The following is a 19,390-nucleotide window of genomic DNA, read 5'->3' as shown; positions in this document are numbered from 1 at the left end:
TTAAATGTCGTATTTATTATTTTTGGTCTTTGACCAAACACTAATTTGTGCAAATGTAATGGTTTCCCTTACAATACTACTTATCAGAATAACCTATAATTTATTTAAGGACTTTGTGGGTCAAGCACTTTTTTTAATTTGTTTTCTTATAAACAGTCGGAAGATGAATAATCTACGTACAAGCTATTTAAACTTAAAAAAAAAAAAAAAAAAAAAAAACAACAACAACAACAAACAAACTGTGTGACTTGTCGAGTTGTATAAACAAACTTGAAACATCCATCGATCTCTTCAAATATTTGATCAATCCGTCACAACTTCTTCTCCTTCAGCTTCATCACCATCTACTCTTTCAAATTTAAGAAGATGAAAATTTTTGGTCTTTTAATTAGCTTAATTACTCTCTTCTTCTTTTCTCCGTTTGTATGTCAAGCTAACTATGATTCGAACTTCACCCGCCAGCCGCCTCGTCCCCTCTTCATTGTCTCGCACGGGCGTCCAAAATTCCATCCTCAACAGGTTCATCAAATTCTCTCAATGTCCTCTTTATTGCATTTATACGAGCGAACCATTTGAAACCTACAGGTTCTGCTGCCAATGCATGGCCTATCTCTTGCGTCCATGATAGGACATAAAATTTGCCTCTAAAATTAGTTTCTCTTGTTCACCAAAAATAAAGTTGTCTATTGGTTTAACGTTGCATTGATCATATATATTAATTATAGGTGCACGTATCATTGGCGGGTAAAGACCACATGAGGGTAACATACATTACAGACGACAAGCATGTGGCATCGATGGTGGAGTATGGTAAACGTCCGAAAAAGTACGACAGAAAAACCTCCGGAGAATCCACTTCTTACAGATTCTTCTTCTACAGTTCCGGAAAGATCCACCATGTCAAGATTGGTCCTCTTCAACCCAACACCAAATACTATTACCGTTGCGGAGGCCACGGTGACGAATATTCTTTCAAAACCCCTCCATCCAAATTTCCTATAGAATTCGCTGTAGCTGGTAATAGTTCCTTCTCTAACTGTGTCTTCTCTTCATTTTCTCACTGTTTTGTCATTGATTGGGGTTCGATATTTTTAAGACTGGTGTATAGGATGTCCCTTTGGAACGTGGAAGGTCTAATTGCCTATGTGGCCGTTGACCGCTGATTGGTCCATATAGTCGTATGATCGATCGGACAGGCCGAATCTGATCATAAATTGTTATAATCAATTAATCATATTTTAATTAGTTCAAATGAATTATCAGAGACGGTCCATAGAGATTATTAGTCTATATATAGGAATAATTCGACCTATATAACCAAATATTTGAAACTTCATGCTTATTAAAAGATTTAAAACTGGACTAACTATCTTTATACAATAGCATGCAAACCGTGCGGGAAGTAATTACATGTATTCCACTTTTTATACATGTCCACAACTTTGCCGTTGGAGTTTGTTTGTTTTTAAGTATACGCCAAATATAATCTCAAGCTTTTATAGTTTTATACACGTCTCATCTTTTTCTTCTATCTATTGTTGATTGTCCGTGCATGTTGGTTTTAACTCAAATGTTAGTAGTGGGGTTGAGTTGATGATATTTTTTTACATGAATGTGATTCCTAAAGTTAACACTAATAATGATTACTTACGAAAAAACCGGTTATTGATGGGAAAATGAAGGTGACCTAGGCCAAACCGATTGGACAATACGGACGTTAGATCAGATGATGAAACGGGATTTTGATGTCTTCCTACTTCCCGGTGACCTCTCCTACGCAGACACCCACCAGCCACTTTGGGACTCCTTTGGCCGCCTCTTAGAGACACTGGCTAGCACCCGCCCATGGATGGTCACGGAGGGAAACCACGAGATCGAGTCTTTCCCGATAGAAGAACACATAAGCTTCAAGTCATATAATGCGCGATGGCTCATGCCTCACGCTGAGAGCCTCTCTCGCTCCAATCTTTACTATTCTTTTGATGTAGCCGGCGTTCACACGGTTATGCTTGGTTCTTACACCCCCTTTGACTCCCACTCCGATCAGTATAAGTGGCTCCATGCTGATTTAAAAAAGGTAACTAGTTGGGATATACATGAACTTTTCGCTATTTGTTTATAACAAATCAACATTATTGCGAAATTCACATAGCAGAAACTACCAAGAAGACTAGTCTGGATTTTGACATGAGATCACTATATATTAGTTCTTGAAAAAATCTTAACTTGAATTCAACTGTTCTCTAGTTCTTGTGAAGTATATTTTTTTTGTGTGTGTGTGAGGGAGGTTGACCGTAAAAAGACGCCGTGGTTGGTGGTGGTGATGCACGCACCATGGTACAGCACAAACAAGGCGCATTATGGTTCCGGAGAAAAAATGAGAAAGGCCCTGGAGAGTTTGCTCTATCGTGCTCAAGTAGATATCGTTTTTGCCGGCCACGTTCATACCTACGAACGTTTCGTAAGTACCTCCCATCTTCATTAAATTATTCTAAATTTTAATGGCTAGAACTAAATGAAGTAAATATTGTCAGTTACATATGTTTCCACTTAAATTTAGTTTTACGTAATGAATTTATGTATGATTCTATCTAGTTGAATAATTTTAGTGGTTTACTGTTCTAGGAATCATGTGAACTATACTTGCATGCATATATGCCGTTTCTCAAAATTATACGATTACGTATTGTTACCATATTATGTAGGAATTTTTTTTCGTAATTACTAATTATTATCTCTTTTTTTTTTGTTTTGTTTACGTACTGTATATCTTTTGATATTCATGCTTAGTTGTTTTTATTAATTTGCAAATTATGGACAATGCAGAAGCGGGTATACAACAAGAAGGCCGACCCATGTGGACCAATGTACATAACCATCGGTGACGGAGGCAACCTAGAAGGTCTTGCTTTACGGTATGTCACCTCCCACTAATAATTACTAATCTTTTTTTTTTTGTCACAACTGAAATTATATTGGTAGAGAAGATATGGGTTACAATAATTACTAATCTAAGTTATACACTATGTTTTTCCACCCAATTAAAAATTGTTTTGGTTAATTTAAAACTGATTTGTATAAACAAAAAAATAATAATAATAAACAGGTTCCATAAGCCACAGTCACCTTTGTCGGCATTCCGTGAATCGAGTTTTGGACATGGGAGATTAAAAATCATAGACAATAAACGAGCACATTGGTCGTGGCATAGAAACAACGACGAGATGTCAGTTATTGCCGATGAATTATCTTTTGAAAGCCCTAGAGCATCATCCCATTGTCGATCGAAATCGTTTTAGAACGTGAGCTCTAAAATCCACCCATACTCCTATTATCTTTCTTGGGTTGTGATGTGAATAAAAAACTTTGTACACGCAAAAAGCTACACAATAAAATAAAATAAAAAAATGAAAAAGCCAACGCGAATAACTTTTATTTCTTTCAGAGAGAGAAGGAAAAAAAAAGAACAGGAGAAATTAAAATTAAGGAAAGCGAAAGCGTCTCCATCCTAAAACCACATGACACGTGTCCATTTTGATTGATAATATTTTAAAAATACATAAAAATCTTATACAATAATATATGTATAAAAACCCAATCGAACGGCTGAGATCAAATCAACACCATCGGGTTATATTTTGTTTGTCTCGGGAGGAAGGAGGGAGCGGAGGCGGAGCCAAAACGCGTTTTGGGGAAAGACCGGAGGGAGGAAAAGTCAACGCATCGCAAACGAACGGTTCAGATCTCATCTCAAATCTTCTGAAGCTTGGCTGCTTTAACCAACGGATTCGCTTTAGCGATCTCTTCACGACCGGCGGATTTGAAATCGTAAGTGCATCCGTGTACCTCCGGGTACCTATGAGCACCGCAAAACGTCGTACCGCACCGGCACTTGAATCCTGTTAACCCGACCCGTTTCCTACACGTCGTGCACCGGTTCGGAGTCTGTTGTGGTTTTTTCTCCGGTATGTCTAGCTTGGGTGAAGGATTTTGGAGAAGAGGAGGGATGATGATGATCTGAGGAGAAGAAGAAGAGACGGAGGCGATCTCTTCCGATGGTGATGATGACGATGACGACGGAGGTGAAACGGAGAGAGGAGAAGAATCGACGGTGGATTTGTTGATGGAGGAGGAGGAGGAGGAGGATTGTTGTTGTTGTTTGAGGCAGAGATCGCCGTAACAATTGGAACAAAGATTCATGGTGGCGGAGCTGCCGAGGAAGCCACAGTTGTTAACACAGAGACGGTTGCTTTCTGGTGTTTGACATCGATGCTCTTCCGCCATAGATCTTTAGTATCGTCGCTCGTTGAAATATTTAAAAATAAATATCTGTAAAAAAACGTTAAAAAGATTTGATTAGTTTAACAAATCTACAGAATTTATAAAAAGACGAGAAACAGAAAAAAACGAACCGGTTCTGGTCACCGAGAAAAGATAAAGTTTCCTCTGTTTTCTCTCGGCAACCAAAAGAAGGAAAAAAAAAAAAAAAACAGAAATGAAACAAAGATAGATGGGAAAAAGTTTTATCAAAAAGAAAGAGAAGAGAGAGAGAGAGAGAGAGGTGAGAAAAAGAAGGAGATGAGGAGAGAGAGAGAGAGAGCTTTACCTGTTCTTGAGAGAAGAGAAGAGAAGATTCAGTGATCGATGATGAAACTATTGGGAAGAGAAAAATATTAAGTTATAAACAGAGAGAGAGAGAAGGAAACAACGGCGAATAGAGAGAGACGACGACGACGCAGACGCTGCTTGCTGAAAAAGTTAAATAGCAAAAAATTATTAACGGTTTTTTTTTATATTTTTATTTTTTTCAGTTATTTTATTAACTAAATGTAAGTTTGGAACTATAATCTAATTAGTGGTTGTAATGAAAAACTAATTATATATTATTACACGTAATGAAATTGCACTATTGGGAAACAATCATATCTTTTTATATTTTTTTGACTGATTTTTAAATGTCGTCATGTTGGTGTCATTTTATTATTATTATTTTTTTTCGTATTACTAGCTAGTATATACAGTATTCTGGTTTTACTTTTACGGTTGATTTTTCATTTTCTACAAACAAAAATAAATGCTCTTTTCCCTACAAGAGAAAAAAAAAAGAAAGAAAACTCAATTATATATGGGGTCAAACCTTCGGACCGTGTGAGAGTCATAACGTGTTTGATAATATACCTTTGTAAGAAGAAGAAGAAGAAGAGGAACCCCCCACTTGAGATCTTACCAATCGTCGTCTCTAGTAGTATTAGATTTTTTTTTTTTCTTCTTTTCGGTTGGGAAACAAAGTTGGACGGTTGAGTAGTATTTTTGATCATGTCTGTAAGGTTATTATTAAATCCTCTAATAATGATCAATTTGATACTTTGGAAGTGGGGAAATGATGTACGCAAGCCGTTGATTGGGTTTGGTTAATTACGATTTAAAATATCACAAGATAATTGTTTTTTTTTTTTTTTTTTTTGAACTAATCACAAGATAATTGTTTAGAATGTTTATTAGTAGGGGAACGAACAGTTATTTGTGTCTTGAGACTTTTTTTTTTTTTTTTATAAATATTTTCATTAGGTGAAAGCATCCATCCAATATGATATCGGAATGTGATGCATAAGATGATGAGAAAAGTACTTGTTTTATACTTAAAAAAAAATCGCATTGCAAATAACTAACAATCATTCGATTGGACAAACTTCAACAAATACATTAGTCATTAGTTATTTAGACCTTTCTAAAGATGCATGTTTAAATGCAAACACTATTTTATTCTCAAATCACGTTTCCATTAACTTTTGATTCGTCCAAACTACAAGAATGAGAGAGAATACACAATTTGAAACATGCATCTAAACACTAGAAGCTGTCACATCAAAATTAGAGCTTAAATATGATTTATCTTAATTTTAATCAATAATAGAGGAGATATTACTAGAAAATATGTAAATCGTAAGAAAAGTAGAATGGAAAAATAATGAACTTTTATAATAATCAAAAATTGCAACTATCAAACACGAGTGATGATAAGTGAAGCGACGATAAAGGATGAAGGAAACGAGTGACGGGCAAGTGGAGGCATGACACGAGGCAATACAACATGAGGAAGGCGATATTAATATTAGTATCTCAACAAGTAGGCATTAGGCCCTATGGAACTTTGGCATAGCCAATAATATCAAATTATCAACTAGAATATGTCTCAATTTTTTAATACTCTTATATCGAATGTTTTATTCATTGTAAGTTTGTAACTAGTTTGTAAAATGATGTTAATTAATAATTTTAATGTAATTAGGGAAGTAGAAAAAATATGTGTAAAGATAAAGATTTGTAAGAACAGGCTGGAAGGAAGAGGAGCCAAAATGGAAGTCCAGTCTTTCTCTTTATCGCAATAGTACACTCTTTCTATCTTATCTTCCTCTATTTCTATTCGATTAGATTAAACTACAACATCATATATAGTAGTACTGCCCAACGAAGCTACTTATCAACACGTGCCATACTTTTATCCTTAGAGCTATGAGCAACAAAAATACATATTTTAGTTGGACAAGAAAACAGAAATATCATACACTATTATGATGTAGTTGATTAGGATCGTCATACATACAAGATTAACGAAATATTATGAAAGAACATATAGAGCTGCTATAATAAAATCTGATCACAGATAGATGATTTCATAAGATTTGATCATATTACTATGATAAGCTCTCTCTTTCAAATTTATCTTGATTGGGCTTGGCCCATGGATGGTGTTCTGTTCAATATGATGGAGATTTAGTTGATTGTAAGAACCTCATGTGATCTTTAGCAAAAATTTGATTTGAACTTTGAAGTAACATTTAAGAAATAATGTCAAAAATATATACACAATTTATTTGTAAAGTTCGCTTAGTAAACTATTACTTTGATCTTCTATATTTAGAGCACTAAACGTTTTTGTAATTTAAATATACAATAGATAAAATTAGCTGATATATAGACGTGTTTAGTCTTGATTTAAAAAATTGGATTAGGATTCACAACCATTTTGGTCAACTTAATTATTTAAACTTAAATTAGAGTATTTGTCTAGTAGTAATTAAGAGATGAATGGGAAGGATTCAAAAACAAGTCACCTAACACAAAAAGAACCTGCAACATTAACTATCAACCGTCTCAACTCCCGCCAATATTCATACCAAATCCAACAACATATAATATTTTTCTAATCAAACTTAATCCATACACACATCTAATACAACATATATATCAATCCACAAAACCCTTCTCGTATAATCACCAAATCTTTCCCTTGAAACAAATCCCTAAAGAGATTTCAGAATGGGTAAGAGTTCTTCCATGGTAGTAGCAGAGAAGTTCTCTTTGTACTGCACGGTGTTTGCTGCCATGATGCTTCTGATGAACTTCTTCCACGTAGTAGAGGAGGGTTCCACGGAGATCATGCAGAAACAACAGCCGTCCATGATGATCGCCGGATATCCTGATCGACGGCCAGCATGCGATGAGATATATGAGGTGAAAGAAGGAGAGACGTTGCAGACGATAAGTGAGAAGTGTGGAGATCCTTACATCGTTGAAGGGAATCCTCATATACATGACCACGATGATCTTTTCCCGGGTCTTCTCATTAGAATCACTCCTACGTTTTAATCTCAAGTCATTCTTGCATGTATTTATAAATCTGTTACGAATGAGTTTTTTTTTTTTTGACGTACGTGTGATTATGAAAGCTATGCTGGAAAATATCGTATTAGTAGTTGTATAACATATGATTGTAAAATAAAAAAAACTTTGGTGGATGGCAAAATTCGGATTAGATTATTGAAGTCAAATTTACGTACCAATGAACACAAAAAATTTCATAATATTGACTTTGATTTTTTTTTTTTTTTTTTTTTTTGTCAAGCAAATTTCTTTCAATGAAATCAAAATACATGGTTGAGAGACATTAATGTCTCTTTAGCTACCATATCTGCTCTCGAGTTGTTCTCTCGTTTTACAAAATTGAAATTGCAGGTAGTGAATAAGATAAAATATTGACTTTGATTCTGTTGTTGTTTAATTTAATCTGATTTGATTACTACCATTAGAAATTTATAAGTGTTGATATTTCCAAAGCATAATTATGTTATGGGAGGATTAGTTGGAAAATGATAAATCTAAAATTTAAGTTAATAGAAATTTATAAGTGTTGATATTTCCAAAGCATAATTATGTTATGGGAGGATTAGTTGGAAAATGATAAATCTAAAATTTAAGTTAATGGAGTATTGGAGGAAACATATGACGACGTACCTCATTCGAGACGTCGTACACAATTCCACCCAGTTTCAATGTGATTTTTAAATATATAATTATAATTTTAAAAGTAAATAATTGGTATTAATAAGACTAATTTATAGTTGATGTATTCTTTTGAGAATCTCCCTTCTTTTAATAATTTTTACAATAGTGATGTGTGTATATGAAAATCTAATTATTTCAAAAAGACAGAAATTAATTGTTATATTTTGTCAAATTAATGATAAATAAATTGGAATAAATGTTGTCAAATTAAATCCTATGCTATTCAATTATGAAATTTTAAATTGTTTCATGAAATACAGTGTTATTGAACTAATGATTTAATAATCTACTTTAAAATTCATTGTTATTGGAAACCGGTTGTGAATTTTGATTTTAATATTTTGTAGAGATTCTGAAAGATTTAAGAGAATTTTTTTTAGTTAAAAATACAAAAAATCTAAATCGCATAGTTTTTTCCGTCTATCATTAAATCGACAAGATTCAGTTCATAGCCAATTCGTACTATACGGAGTAACGCGACTTAGTAAAGTTGAACTCCGGTGGTATCGATTGAAGAGGTGGTACCGTAACCACTTGACTATAAACATTTCTCTAAATCGCATAGTTTTAGATAAGATTTTAAAAAAAATTACAATACATCGTATCATTTTCTCTAAAATCATCAAAATCATATAAAAATCCATAAAAAAATCAAATCATTTAGAATATTAGATTGAATACACCTCCCTTAGATACCCCTCTCCCCAAATATAGAATCATTTACATGCATGTAGGTTTCGAAAATGTGACAAATTCGAGTTATCTCCAATTGCTTACACAATTTTTTTCTTAATAAATGCACATTTACAAATTACTAAGTTTTTTTCTGGGTCATATACATTTCCCAATTTTCAAAACTTCCCAAAACTAAAAAAAGAAAAGAAAAAGGATTAGTTTATAAACACCATGTCCATTCATTCTCTTTTTTTTTTTTTGTCAAAGGTCATTCTTGTTCTATTCTTTCTTTCTCCATCTCTATCTCTCTCCGCCGTTAGAATGGTGAAGGTTTGGGGTTTGGTGGCGATAGTGCTTATTGTTTTAGCCGGAAATGTTTTGTCTTATGATCGGCCGGGTCCTCGGAAAAATTTAGTGATCCATCCTTCTAACGAAGATGATCCTGCGTTCCCCGAACAGGTAATTTACTTTCAAATCTGTATTTTCTGTTTATATTAATTATGTAAATCGTTTAAAGTAGGATTTTGACACGACAAGTGTCAAGACGTTATGTCGTTCACTCTTTAGATATTTGTGTTTTTCAAACATAAACCTCTGAACCTTCGGCATCTTGGATATTGTAGTTTTTTTCTTAGACCTTCATTAAATTGATATTGCTCACAAGATAAAAGTTTCACAAGAAAAATTGTAAAAACTTTTGTTACAATAATAGATCTGTTAAATTTCTTAATCGTCTTAGAAAATTGTTACACGGAAGCATTTGCCACAATTAGGGGTGATTTTACACCATATATACACTGTACACACACATGTTAATTGAATCGGACACTGTTTACCCATTTTATTATTTACAAAACGTTGAATGGAGACATTTTGAGTGTTTCATTTAGAATAAATGCATTTCCACTCTCCAAAAATAATTTTCTTGACAGAACTAATTACCTTAGTTACCCATATATTTATACTAAATCACAGTCAGATAGCTAATTATAATTGTGCTTATAAGGAAACTTCCCCTCTATATGATCCTATTTGAATTGTAAAAATCAAAAATGGTATGGGATATATATGATACACATCCCTCACTCAAATAAGATTTTGTATCCACAGTAGTCAATCACAGATTAAATGCAAAATTATTCAGAGATCCTCACCTAACATGTTAACATATATGTTCTGTGAAAGCACGGCAAATTCACCAACCTTGTCTTGTGTCTGTTAGATCCTTTCGTCACTCATCGGTTTTGCTTGTACGCTTTGTTACTTTCCTATTTTTTACTTTAATTAGTTTTTTTTTTTAATCTTCTGCATGTTTTTATTTACATTTTAAAATTTGGCTACAATTTGTCTTCAAGTTACTTACTATTGAGTTCGTGATGTTTAACTGTAATTATAAATTCAGGTGCATATATCTCTGGTCGGGCAAGATAAAATGAGAATATCATGGATAACAAAACACCCAATCATACCATTACCGAGTGTTGTATATGGCACAGTCTCTGGCAAATACGAAGGCTCGGCTAATGGAACATCGTCGTCGTACCACTACTTGATGATCTACCGATCCGGCCAAATTAATGAAGTGGTTATAGGTCCATTAAAGCCCAATACAGTTTACTATTACAAATGTGGACGCCCAGATTCAACTCAAGAGTTCAGCTTCAGGACCCCTCCCTCTCAATTCCCCATCAAATTCGCCGTGTCTGGTAACACACTCCATGTTTCCTCTTCACTTCTTTCTATTGTCATTTAAAAAAAAAAGATTTATGTCACTTGTAAATTTATTTGTTATCGTTTTCATAATCTTGAATTTTTTGGATTAAAAATGAAGGTGACCTTGGGACAACTGAATGGACTAAATCAACATTGGAACATATATCGAAATGGGATCACGATGTTTTCATCTTGCCTGGTGATCTATCGTACGCTAACATGTTCCAACCCACATGGGACACTTTTGGTCGCTTGGTGCAGCCACTTGCAAGCCAACGACCTTGGATGGTCACTCAAGGCAACCACGAAGTCGAAAAAATACCTCTGTTACACCATACTTCCTTCACCGCTTATAACAAGAGGTACATTATTTTGATTTTAGGTTTAAGTAAATTATAAGGATGATGAGAGGAAATGAGGAAGAAAAAGAACCTCAAAACATATTTATTAGATTAATTTTGGGATCTTCAGTATATATTATTGGCTTAGTTTTAGTTATTAAAATGAACTTTGTTGTTACATTCTATGTTTTGGTTAGAAAACAATTTTTTTTTTTTTTTTTTGTTGATGAGAAAAGGGTTTATCTCTAATTTTCGATATTTTTGTAAACACGTACCAGGTGGCGCATGCCATTTGAAGAAAGTGGCTCGACCTCGAATTTGTACTATTCCTTCAACGTTTATGGAGTCCACTTTATCATGTTGGGGTCATACACAGATTTCAAGGCTGGCTCGGAGCAGTACCTATGGTTAGAAAATGATCTCAAAAAAGTTGACCGTAAGACCACACCTTGGATAATGGCTGTGGTGCATGCTCCTTGGTACAACACCAACGAAGCCCACCAAGGAGAGAAAGAGAGTGTGGATATGAAAGAATCTATGGAAACCCTTCTTTATAAAGCTCGCGTCGATTTGGTTTTTGCCGGTCACGTCCATGCTTACGAGCGTTTCGTAAGTCTGAAATGGTTTCATTTTATTTAAGAATTATATATATTTTGGATATAGTTCTAATTGTGGATTTATTTTACAGAATCGAGTGTACCAAGATAAGTTTGATAAATGTGGACCAGTTTATATTAACATTGGGGATGGTGGCAATCTAGAAGGCCTTGCTACCGAGTAAGATTTTCGTCAACTGAGTTTTTTTTTTTTTTTTTTTTTTAATTTTATTATAAAAACAATCGTGACATTTAAAAAGTTAATGATTTGATGATGTTTTTATAAATGATAGGTATAAAGATCCAAATCCCGAAATATCATTGTTCAGAGAAGCAAATTTTGGGCATGGTCAATTGGTGGTCGAGAATGCGACTCATGCACATTGGGAATGGCAGAGGAACGACGATGATGTCTCGGTCAAAAAGGATTCGATTTGGTTAACCAGTCTCTTAGCCGATTCATCTTGTCATATTTAGACCGTCTCGGTTCTTGTTCTTGAATCATATTGTTAGGATGTGCCTCATCATTGATAATATATGTTAAAGGTCGATGTGAATCGAAATTACTGAAATACATATATGAATTCTATTGAGTATTCAGGACAGATAAATTTTTAATTATAAACAAATACATACAAAAAATGATAACACTTTATATATTAAGTTGTTATATTTATATTGATTACTTTCAACCTTTTTAGATTCTTATATTTGTTTTCAAATTCTTAGTCATAGACTCATATGACTCATATCAAACTGGATATACAGTACAGTGCTTGGTGAATAATCCACATTTAAAAGACGATGACTTAAATGACCCAACATGTAAAATAAATAAGTAAAACATTTTTTTAATAAAAAATACACTATATAATAACATTGATCGATTCTAGAACAATTTTCCACGAAATTGCGACGACATCCACAATTATCTGTTTGGAATTTCTGACTAAATTTTTTGTCGGACTTTACTACATGAAATAACACCTTTTGTAAATTGAAGGTAATATACGTTATTAATTTACGTTATCAACCCGAAAATAAAGCGATAGAATGTGTATGTGTATCACTTGCAAAGAAAGGAGCACTAGTGTAGTGGTATCTAATTAATCGTATATGTAGTTTTTTTTTTCTTTTTTGCCAAGTCCTCTTTTACGTTAACATTGCAAAGAAATAAGATAAGAAAAGGATCTGTAGTATTCTGTTCAACTCCTCCCAACAAAAGAAAAATAAAATAATGTATTTAACATTAACGTCTAAAAGCTAAGATGTGCAATGATAATGTTTGCATGCAGTGTAATATGAACGCACTTTAAACCTTAACGATGGCGACCACGATAAAACAAATAAAGTTCAAAAGACAAAAAAAAAAAAGAGGAAAGGCTTATCAGCAAAAGGAGAACATAATTTAAAATTCCAATTAATAAAAGGGAAGTATGTTTTCTCCGAATGTAATTTAATAGAATTATCTACCAAACAATTAGTAGTTTTCTGTTTCAAAAAAAAAAAGTTAGTAGTTTATTACATTACATAGAGTCATAGGGGGAGATTAAGACCATCTCCAATGGTTTTAATTTAACTATTTTGAATTTTCAACTTCTTTTGGTTTGTGATAAATTAGTCCGGGTAGGCTATATAGATAAACCAAATGTATTTAAGTATTTTATAATCTTTTACATTTCATTTTATAAATAAAACCAACACCAAATCGAATTGCCAAACATGGGGATTTGATAGCTCAGCTTGTTTAAAATAGACCCAATGAGGGTGAGAACCGACAATGCACACGCCAGCAAGAAATGAAGCTCCTCACTTCTAAAATCATTGCCTTTGGTGTAAGTAAGTGCACCCACTTCTTTAGTTCCATTTCAAGACACACCTACCTTAATACTAATTGTGCTTTCAGTTTTGTTTAACTTCTACAAACAACATTAAAAACACACAATTGCTCAAATTTATTCCGTGAAAGAAGTTTTAAAAGAAGCCGTACAAGATAGATATACACACACTAGCAAAAGTAGTTTTATTTATAACGTGAAATTTTTAGTCATCTTTTTTTTGTTTGCAAATACCAAAAGGAACGAGTTTTAAACGGAGTCATGTAAAGTAAAGTTACGAAAAAAGACTCATAATAAATACATCCACAAACAACCACCTCACTGTTTATAAGATACTTCACGTTCTACAACACTTATGATCCATGATTAGTTTTTTGTAGGTTCTATACCCCCCAAAGTCCAAACACTCTTCTTGTTCTTCATTATTTCTTTCTCTTTTTTCTCCCATCATAATTATATTATCTAAATAAGGAATGCTGAGACAATAATAAAAGAGGGGGAAAAAATATCCGTTATATTACGAATGTTTGACAAAAATATTTTTTAAGGGTAACACATAAAAGGAAAAATATTTGTATTATCGAAACAATCTAAAACATAATTATGCATGGTTGGAGTGTAAACCAAATATTGAGCAAACCGGGTAAATAAGAGGAGGAAAAAAGAGCATTTAAAAAAAAATGGTCCAAAACGGTTGAAATTGAAATCATGAAGGATGATGGTTCGAACCAATCTTTACCATCATTGCGAATCTCTTTTTAGAGAGAGGTCGATGGCCTTCTATAACGTAGCCTCTCATAATCCTCTTATATATTATGACAATTTTACCCTTCTTCTCTTTTCTGGCTGACCACTTCATTGTCGTTACCAAAGTACCCTCGGTCTAACGAATCTTCTGTTTGGAGGATGAATACGATGAAGAGCCCATGAGGACTTGTGTGAGGAAATTACAAATATATCCCTAAAGATCAATTTCGAAAGAAGAGCAAGCAAGCAAGTAACTCCTTTTTTTTTTTTTTTTTTTTTTCTTTTTTTTTTCTCTCTTTAACTTCTTTCTCTTTAATAAATCATCATCATTCACATGACGCAATATGCAACAAATCTCTTCTCTCTCTCTCTTCTCGCGGCCGCCATATATGCATAAACACAACACAATGCATGATTGTTGTGTCAGGAGAGAGAAGGTTCTTTCTCTCCCTCTCTCTCTCTCTTTAGCTTTTGGGGATCTATATAACAGACAGTGTCTCACTTTGTTCTCTTTGTCCCTCTACCTTCCACACTTACACACAACGTAGCGTCTCTCTCCTTCTTCTTCGTTAATTAACTCTGCTTCTCAACACTCCTTCCCAAAAGGTATAACCTTTTCTTTTTCTTCTCCTCTCTCTTACTCTTTGTTTGTTTCTAGAAGCTTTACGTGAGTTCTCACACCCAAAACTCGTGTACCACAAGTTGGGTTCTTATCAAAATGCTCTGTTTGTTTCGTTCTCGTGCTTTACTATATTGCTTTTGTGTTCATACGTAAAGATAATAGATGTATATGTAGTAACGTCACACGTAGAACTAACGTGAAGACAAACTCATTATTTTCTTTCTTTTTTTTTTAATAGCAAAACTTTTTTTATCTTTTAAATTTTTCCTCAATGATGGAAAGTTTTAATCTTTATCCTTTCCTTTGAGATAGAGGCAACCGAAAGAAAAAAAAAATTGTTTGATTTTTTTTTTCTTGTATAAAGTTTGTAATCTCTACGATCATCATCTTTGTTTTGTTGCTTACTCTGTTTTTTTCTCGCGTTTCAAATATAATCATTACTCTTCTCTGTCCATAGAGGTTAAAAACATTTATAATTACTGCATATCATCATGATTACTTGTTTTTATTTTTATCTATTTACTTCAATTATTTTTTCTTTCGTAGCTTTATCTTTTTTATCCTCCATACAAATTTATAATCATGTTCTTCTATCTTTGATCATTGAATTCATAAAAAGAAGGAATAGGAAAAAAATAAATTCACATTTTTAGGATGAAAACGAAATAAATGCGACAAATAATTTTCTCCTAATGTAATTCACATCCGACGTGTGAAGCTGCACGACCCATGTGTGTTGTAATGATTTAACATGAACAATAATCATAACACAAGCTTTGGTTTTATTGATATTATTATTACTCTCTTTTTCTCTTTTGTTTTATTTCTTCCAAATTTTCATCATAATTTTGTTTTGTTTTTTTCTTGTAGCAAGAAAGCAAAAAAATGGAGAGGCTAAACTCGAAGTTGTATGTAGAAAACTGTTACATAATGAAAGAGAACGAGAGGCTTAGGAAGAAAGCTGAGCTTCTAAACCAAGAGAATCAACAGCTTTTGTTTCAGCTCAAACAGAAACTCTCCAAAACTACGAACACTAATGGATCAAACAATGACAACAAATCAAGCTCTGCTTCTGGACAATCTTGATTTTAAATCAAGAAAACGTTAGAGCAAAGATCGGGAATCCGTAGGAAAAAATGAAGAAGACCCAGCCTTTTTTTTTCTTTTTGGTTTTATCTTGTTTGGTGTAATGTAGGAAGATAACTAGTATCCAGTAGTACTGTAGTAGTTATTATGAAAGGAAAGATTCTGTTTTATTACAAGAAGACAGTGTCTCTCTGTTAGTCTTCTCAGTCATATTTTTTACTTTTGTTTCTATTTTCTATGTTAATTAAAGATCATATTGTGTGGGGTTTGGGACTTTAGGATATGGTTGATTCTTGGACTAACATTTGTACCCTTTTGCTCTCTATTTATCAAATATTGTCAAGTCCATATCAATCAGTTAAATCTACTGGGGACAAGTTATTCAATTTTTGTATAGTCTTGAACCTAGAAAAAGCATTCAATATTCAATAAGATAGAATAAATCTTAACTATATCGTTACACCCAAAAAAAAATCTTTGACCATTTTCTCTAAAATAGTTGAATTGATACAAATTCAGCAAACACTACTGTACTGTACTTATGTATATTAATTAGGATTACGTAATTTTCAATAATAGTATAATGTAGACTCTACAGTGTGTTGTAGCAAGTTCAAGTCACGTGATCAAAGTTTTATCCTAACATCCTAAATTGAAATGATTTAATTATTATGCCATGTGCACCTGAACATTTTTAATTCTTATGGTTCAAACAAGTTGTTGATAATATCATACTATTGGTAACATATCTATGCATAAATCTTTTATCTCCAACAACAATAATACTAACTTACTAAGTATCAAAATAGTATAGCTCTAAGCAGTTGAGCTAAACTTGTTAATGCCCAGTTTTATGTTTATTTATTTAGGTTCAAAACTAAAATAGAACGAAACGTAGTCATCTAGAATTATACACATATCAGGTTTAATATGGAAAAAAACTAATTAACTTTTTCCAAATATTTAAAACTAGTTTATACTTTATACTATTAAAGAAAGAAGAGAAAAAGAGAGCACAAGGTGAAAGGTGTCATGAGATTCAAGCGGCTCTGTGCAGCAGAGATGAGACAAGAGGCTTTTCATTCGGATTCTATGTGACGTCATCACCCTCCCTACTAATTTTATTAGTCAAAGGACTATTCATTTTTGTTTGAAAAAACTTAAACTACGAGTTCTGATCTTATTTTTGACTTCTGTATTTTCTACTCCTACTCCCTTAAACATCAAGTCACAGCGTTTCACATCTTCAATAATATATCAGATTATAAATATACTTTTTTTTGCATTTCATTTGACATTTTAGTATTTGGATTTTGGACTACCATAATTGGTTTCATAAACTTTTTATATTGGCTTTGATTAAATTATTGACATACCAATTTGGAGTGTATCCTTGATGTTTGAGTCTAGATTTCACCATTAGTTTATTAAATCTAAGACATGATATTTTAATGGCAATTGGTTTATGACTTTATGTGTACCAAATCACAATACTAGCTACTAATGTTTGGTATGTTCTTCAAAATGTGTTAGAGAAAATATAACAAGAAAGATGTCGCATCGAACTCAAGTGTTTGTATGAAAATTAAATATCGAGGCCAAGAAGAACCATCATGATACAATTGGCTGAAATGAATTCGAATCATCATCATCATAAATCATAGGAACAAGGCAAAACTCGAAGTCAACTTTGAAATCTTAATTTTAGAGATGTCCGTTTTATGATTACTCAAAATCTCTTTGGAAGACCATGCAAGGAAGGCATCATCATCTGACGTCAGAATTAATTATGGACCTTTGGTTTTTTCAATTTCTACAATCATTATTATATTTTTCTCATTACTATGTTATTTTATGAACTGAGAGACCTATAAGGTAATGATATCGGATATTAATGTTATAGGCTTAGAGTTACGATGACGATGTACAAATACTACAATATCTTTGACCCTCAACCAAATGCAATTATATTTTTGCATGTGTTCCTCTCTAACTTTGCTCTTCGGAGTAAAACTACAACTCTGACGACAACACAAAATAAAAACAAAAACAGAACAAAACTACACAATACTTTAAAGATTAGAGAAGAAATTATTACTTTGATTTCTTTTGTTGTTGGCAAGTGGCAACTTCGAATACATTTAGAAGCTAAAAGACAACTTTGAATACATGTGTGTTCCTCTCTAAAATGACTCAAAACTAAAATGGTGTTTAAATATAAAAAGAGTTCGCCGTTGGCAGGGATCGAATCCGGGTCACCCGCATGACAGGCGGGAATACTAACTACTATATTACAACAACTTTGTTGATAACATAATCATATAATTAATTAAAGAGAATTTCATTGATTATGCCATTTTCTGTTGAAAATTTGTTCTAAATGCCATTTTTTGGTTCCTCTCGTTAAAATGCCACTTCTGTGAGGCACCAATAGAATGAAAAGACCAAAATGCCCTCTCGTTTTATTGACGAAAATATGTGGTGGGGGAATTCGAAATTGAAGATATTAATTATGATTGGACATGCATTAATGGCGTGATGGACAGACAATTACAATTTTTCTTTTGCTAAAAGGAGTTTATTGGAGTTAATGCTGCCATTTTTTAGGCTAACATTTCCTAAACAAAAACAGATCTGAAGAAAATAGTAGGTGAAAGAAGGTGGAGTTGGTTGTCGGAAAAGCAGAGGTATGTATTTGCATTTAATATGGTCGGTTACAAAGGGAGAATGGAGGTGTTTGGGATGGGTATTACCTTTTAGAAACAGAAACATGGTTGATTGTTCAACACAGGCTACTGAACTATTTTCCAGGTGGCTTCCATGAATGTAAGCTGGAAGAGTCTTTTTGTATTTTAGGTTGGAAGAGTCTGTTTTTTTATTGTCTATCGGTTGTATTATGTCTACTTTTAGTCTCGGTAGACATGTCTAACTGATAATTAAGATTTATACTGTATTTTGTTATGTCTATCGTTAATAATGTCTATCAGATTTATTATGTCTATCTAACTTGTAATGTCTATTGACTTTGTTATGTCTATTTGGATTGTAAGTTTGTCGGTTTTATTTCTATTGACTTTGTTTTTTTGTATATCCTAATTATAATGTTTATCGGATTAGAATGTCTACCACCATTAACTTGTGTAAAAGATAAAAGATAAACGATAAAAGAGCCAAACACCTTCATTCGTTGTACAACCAGATAACATATGACCTAAAAAACATGAATACATGTCCCTCGAGTAAGATAAAAGGTGGACTAAAACAGCAAAGCAATACAATCTTCCGACTAAAATAATAGGGTAGACATAATCGGGGAAGACAACAAAACCAACATAACTATATGTCCATCGCATTGGATGGACATATTCACCAGATGATGATACTCAGTATCCAAATTTCCTAATGAAAAACCCAACTGCAAAAGAG

General features: G+C 33.1%; 5 protein-coding genes across 8 annotated transcripts; 4 read left to right on the top strand and 1 right to left on the bottom strand.

The window, feature by feature from the left end:
• The first annotated feature begins 178 nt into the window (after positions 1-178).
• Positions 179-3,902, top strand: LOC104791539 (purple acid phosphatase 21-like). The gene is made up of 6 exons (XM_019246367.2): positions 179-519; positions 726-1,017; positions 1,683-2,077; positions 2,288-2,461; positions 2,827-2,915; positions 3,107-3,902. The coding sequence occupies exons 1-6, from the start codon at positions 367-369 to the stop codon at positions 3,297-3,299; spliced, it is 1,296 nt and encodes a 431-aa protein (XP_019101912.2). The 5' UTR covers positions 179-366; the 3' UTR covers positions 3,300-3,902.
• On the bottom strand, positions 3,409-5,399 carry LOC104791537 (zinc finger A20 and AN1 domain-containing stress-associated protein 6). 2 transcript variants are annotated; one of them, XM_010517451.2, is made up of 3 exons: positions 5,179-5,399; positions 4,607-4,749; positions 3,409-4,329 (listed from the first exon to the last, which is right to left on the bottom strand). In XM_010517451.2, the coding sequence occupies exon 3, from the start codon at positions 4,282-4,284 to the stop codon at positions 3,751-3,753; it is 534 nt and encodes a 177-aa protein (XP_010515753.1). In that variant the 5' UTR covers positions 4,285-4,329; positions 4,607-4,749; positions 5,179-5,399; the 3' UTR covers positions 3,409-3,750. The 2 variants fall into 2 exon arrangements, with proteins under 2 accessions (XP_010515753.1, XP_010515754.1); XM_010517452.2 differs by having other exon boundaries at positions 4,413-4,749; positions 5,179-5,318.
• A 1,858-nt stretch (positions 5,400-7,257) lies between these two features.
• Positions 7,258-7,807, top strand: LOC104791536 (uncharacterized). The gene has a single exon (XM_010517450.3). It carries the CDS (start codon positions 7,321-7,323, stop codon positions 7,648-7,650), a length of 330 nt encoding a protein of 109 aa, XP_010515752.1. The 5' UTR covers positions 7,258-7,320; the 3' UTR covers positions 7,651-7,807.
• An 861-nt stretch (positions 7,808-8,668) lies between these two features.
• On the top strand, positions 8,669-12,379 carry LOC104791535 (putative purple acid phosphatase 20). 2 transcript variants are annotated; one of them, XM_087454094.1, is made up of 7 exons: positions 8,669-8,864; positions 9,289-9,480; positions 10,424-10,727; positions 10,853-11,096; positions 11,354-11,684; positions 11,764-11,852; positions 11,965-12,365. In XM_087454094.1, the coding sequence occupies exons 2-7, from the start codon at positions 9,343-9,345 to the stop codon at positions 12,146-12,148; spliced, it is 1,290 nt and encodes a 429-aa protein (XP_087310220.1). In that variant the 5' UTR covers positions 8,669-8,864; positions 9,289-9,342; the 3' UTR covers positions 12,149-12,365. The 2 variants fall into 2 exon arrangements, with proteins under 2 accessions (XP_087310220.1, XP_087310219.1); XM_087454093.1 differs by lacking the exon at positions 8,669-8,864 and having other exon boundaries at positions 9,257-9,480; positions 11,965-12,379.
• Positions 12,380-14,597: 2,218 nt separating this feature from the next.
• LOC104791534 (protein LITTLE ZIPPER 3) lies at positions 14,598-16,331 on the top strand. Of its 2 annotated transcripts, none has more exons than XM_087454028.1 (2): positions 14,598-14,862; positions 15,749-16,331. In XM_087454028.1, the coding sequence occupies exon 2, from the start codon at positions 15,764-15,766 to the stop codon at positions 15,962-15,964; it is 201 nt and encodes a 66-aa protein (XP_087310154.1). In that variant the 5' UTR covers positions 14,598-14,862; positions 15,749-15,763; the 3' UTR covers positions 15,965-16,331. The 2 variants fall into 2 exon arrangements, with proteins under 2 accessions (XP_087310154.1, XP_019082487.1); XM_019226942.2 differs by lacking the exon at positions 14,598-14,862 and adding an exon at positions 14,905-15,337.
• The last annotated feature ends 3,059 nt before the right edge of the window (positions 16,332-19,390 follow it).

Source organism: Camelina sativa, chromosome 6 (genome assembly GCF_030686135.1).
Source record: "Camelina sativa cultivar CO46 ecotype springtype chromosome 6, ASM3068613v1".
Lineage (NCBI taxonomy): Eukaryota > Viridiplantae > Streptophyta > Magnoliopsida > Brassicales > Brassicaceae > Camelina > Camelina sativa.
Note: the sequence above shows the minus strand (reverse complement) of the source record. Positions and strands in the feature narration are given on the sequence as shown.

Bases quoted from the DNA above. Each gene is read 5' to 3' on its own strand.
- LOC104791534 (XM_087454028.1), top strand. From the start codon at position 15,764: ATGGAGAGGCTAAACTCGAAGTTGTATGTAGAAAACTGTTACATAATG.
- LOC104791537 (XM_010517451.2), bottom strand. From the start codon at position 4,284: ATGGCGGAAGAGCATCGATGTCAAACACCAGAAAGCAACCGTCTCTGT.
- LOC104791536 (XM_010517450.3), top strand. From the start codon at position 7,321: ATGGGTAAGAGTTCTTCCATGGTAGTAGCAGAGAAGTTCTCTTTGTAC.
- LOC104791539 (XM_019246367.2), top strand. From the start codon at position 367: ATGAAAATTTTTGGTCTTTTAATTAGCTTAATTACTCTCTTCTTCTTT. The intron at 520-725 runs GTTCATCAAATT...TATTAATTATAG, and splicing joins CAAAATTCCATCCTCAACAG to GTGCACGTATCATTGGCGGG. The intron at 2,916-3,106 runs GTATGTCACCTC...AATAATAAACAG, and splicing joins CTAGAAGGTCTTGCTTTACG to GTTCCATAAGCCACAGTCAC.
- LOC104791535 (XM_087454093.1), top strand. From the start codon at position 9,343: ATGGTGAAGGTTTGGGGTTTGGTGGCGATAGTGCTTATTGTTTTAGCC. The intron at 10,728-10,852 runs GTAACACACTCC...TTAAAAATGAAG, and splicing joins CATCAAATTCGCCGTGTCTG to GTGACCTTGGGACAACTGAA. The intron at 11,853-11,964 runs GTAAGATTTTCG...TATAAATGATAG, and splicing joins CTAGAAGGCCTTGCTACCGA to GTATAAAGATCCAAATCCCG.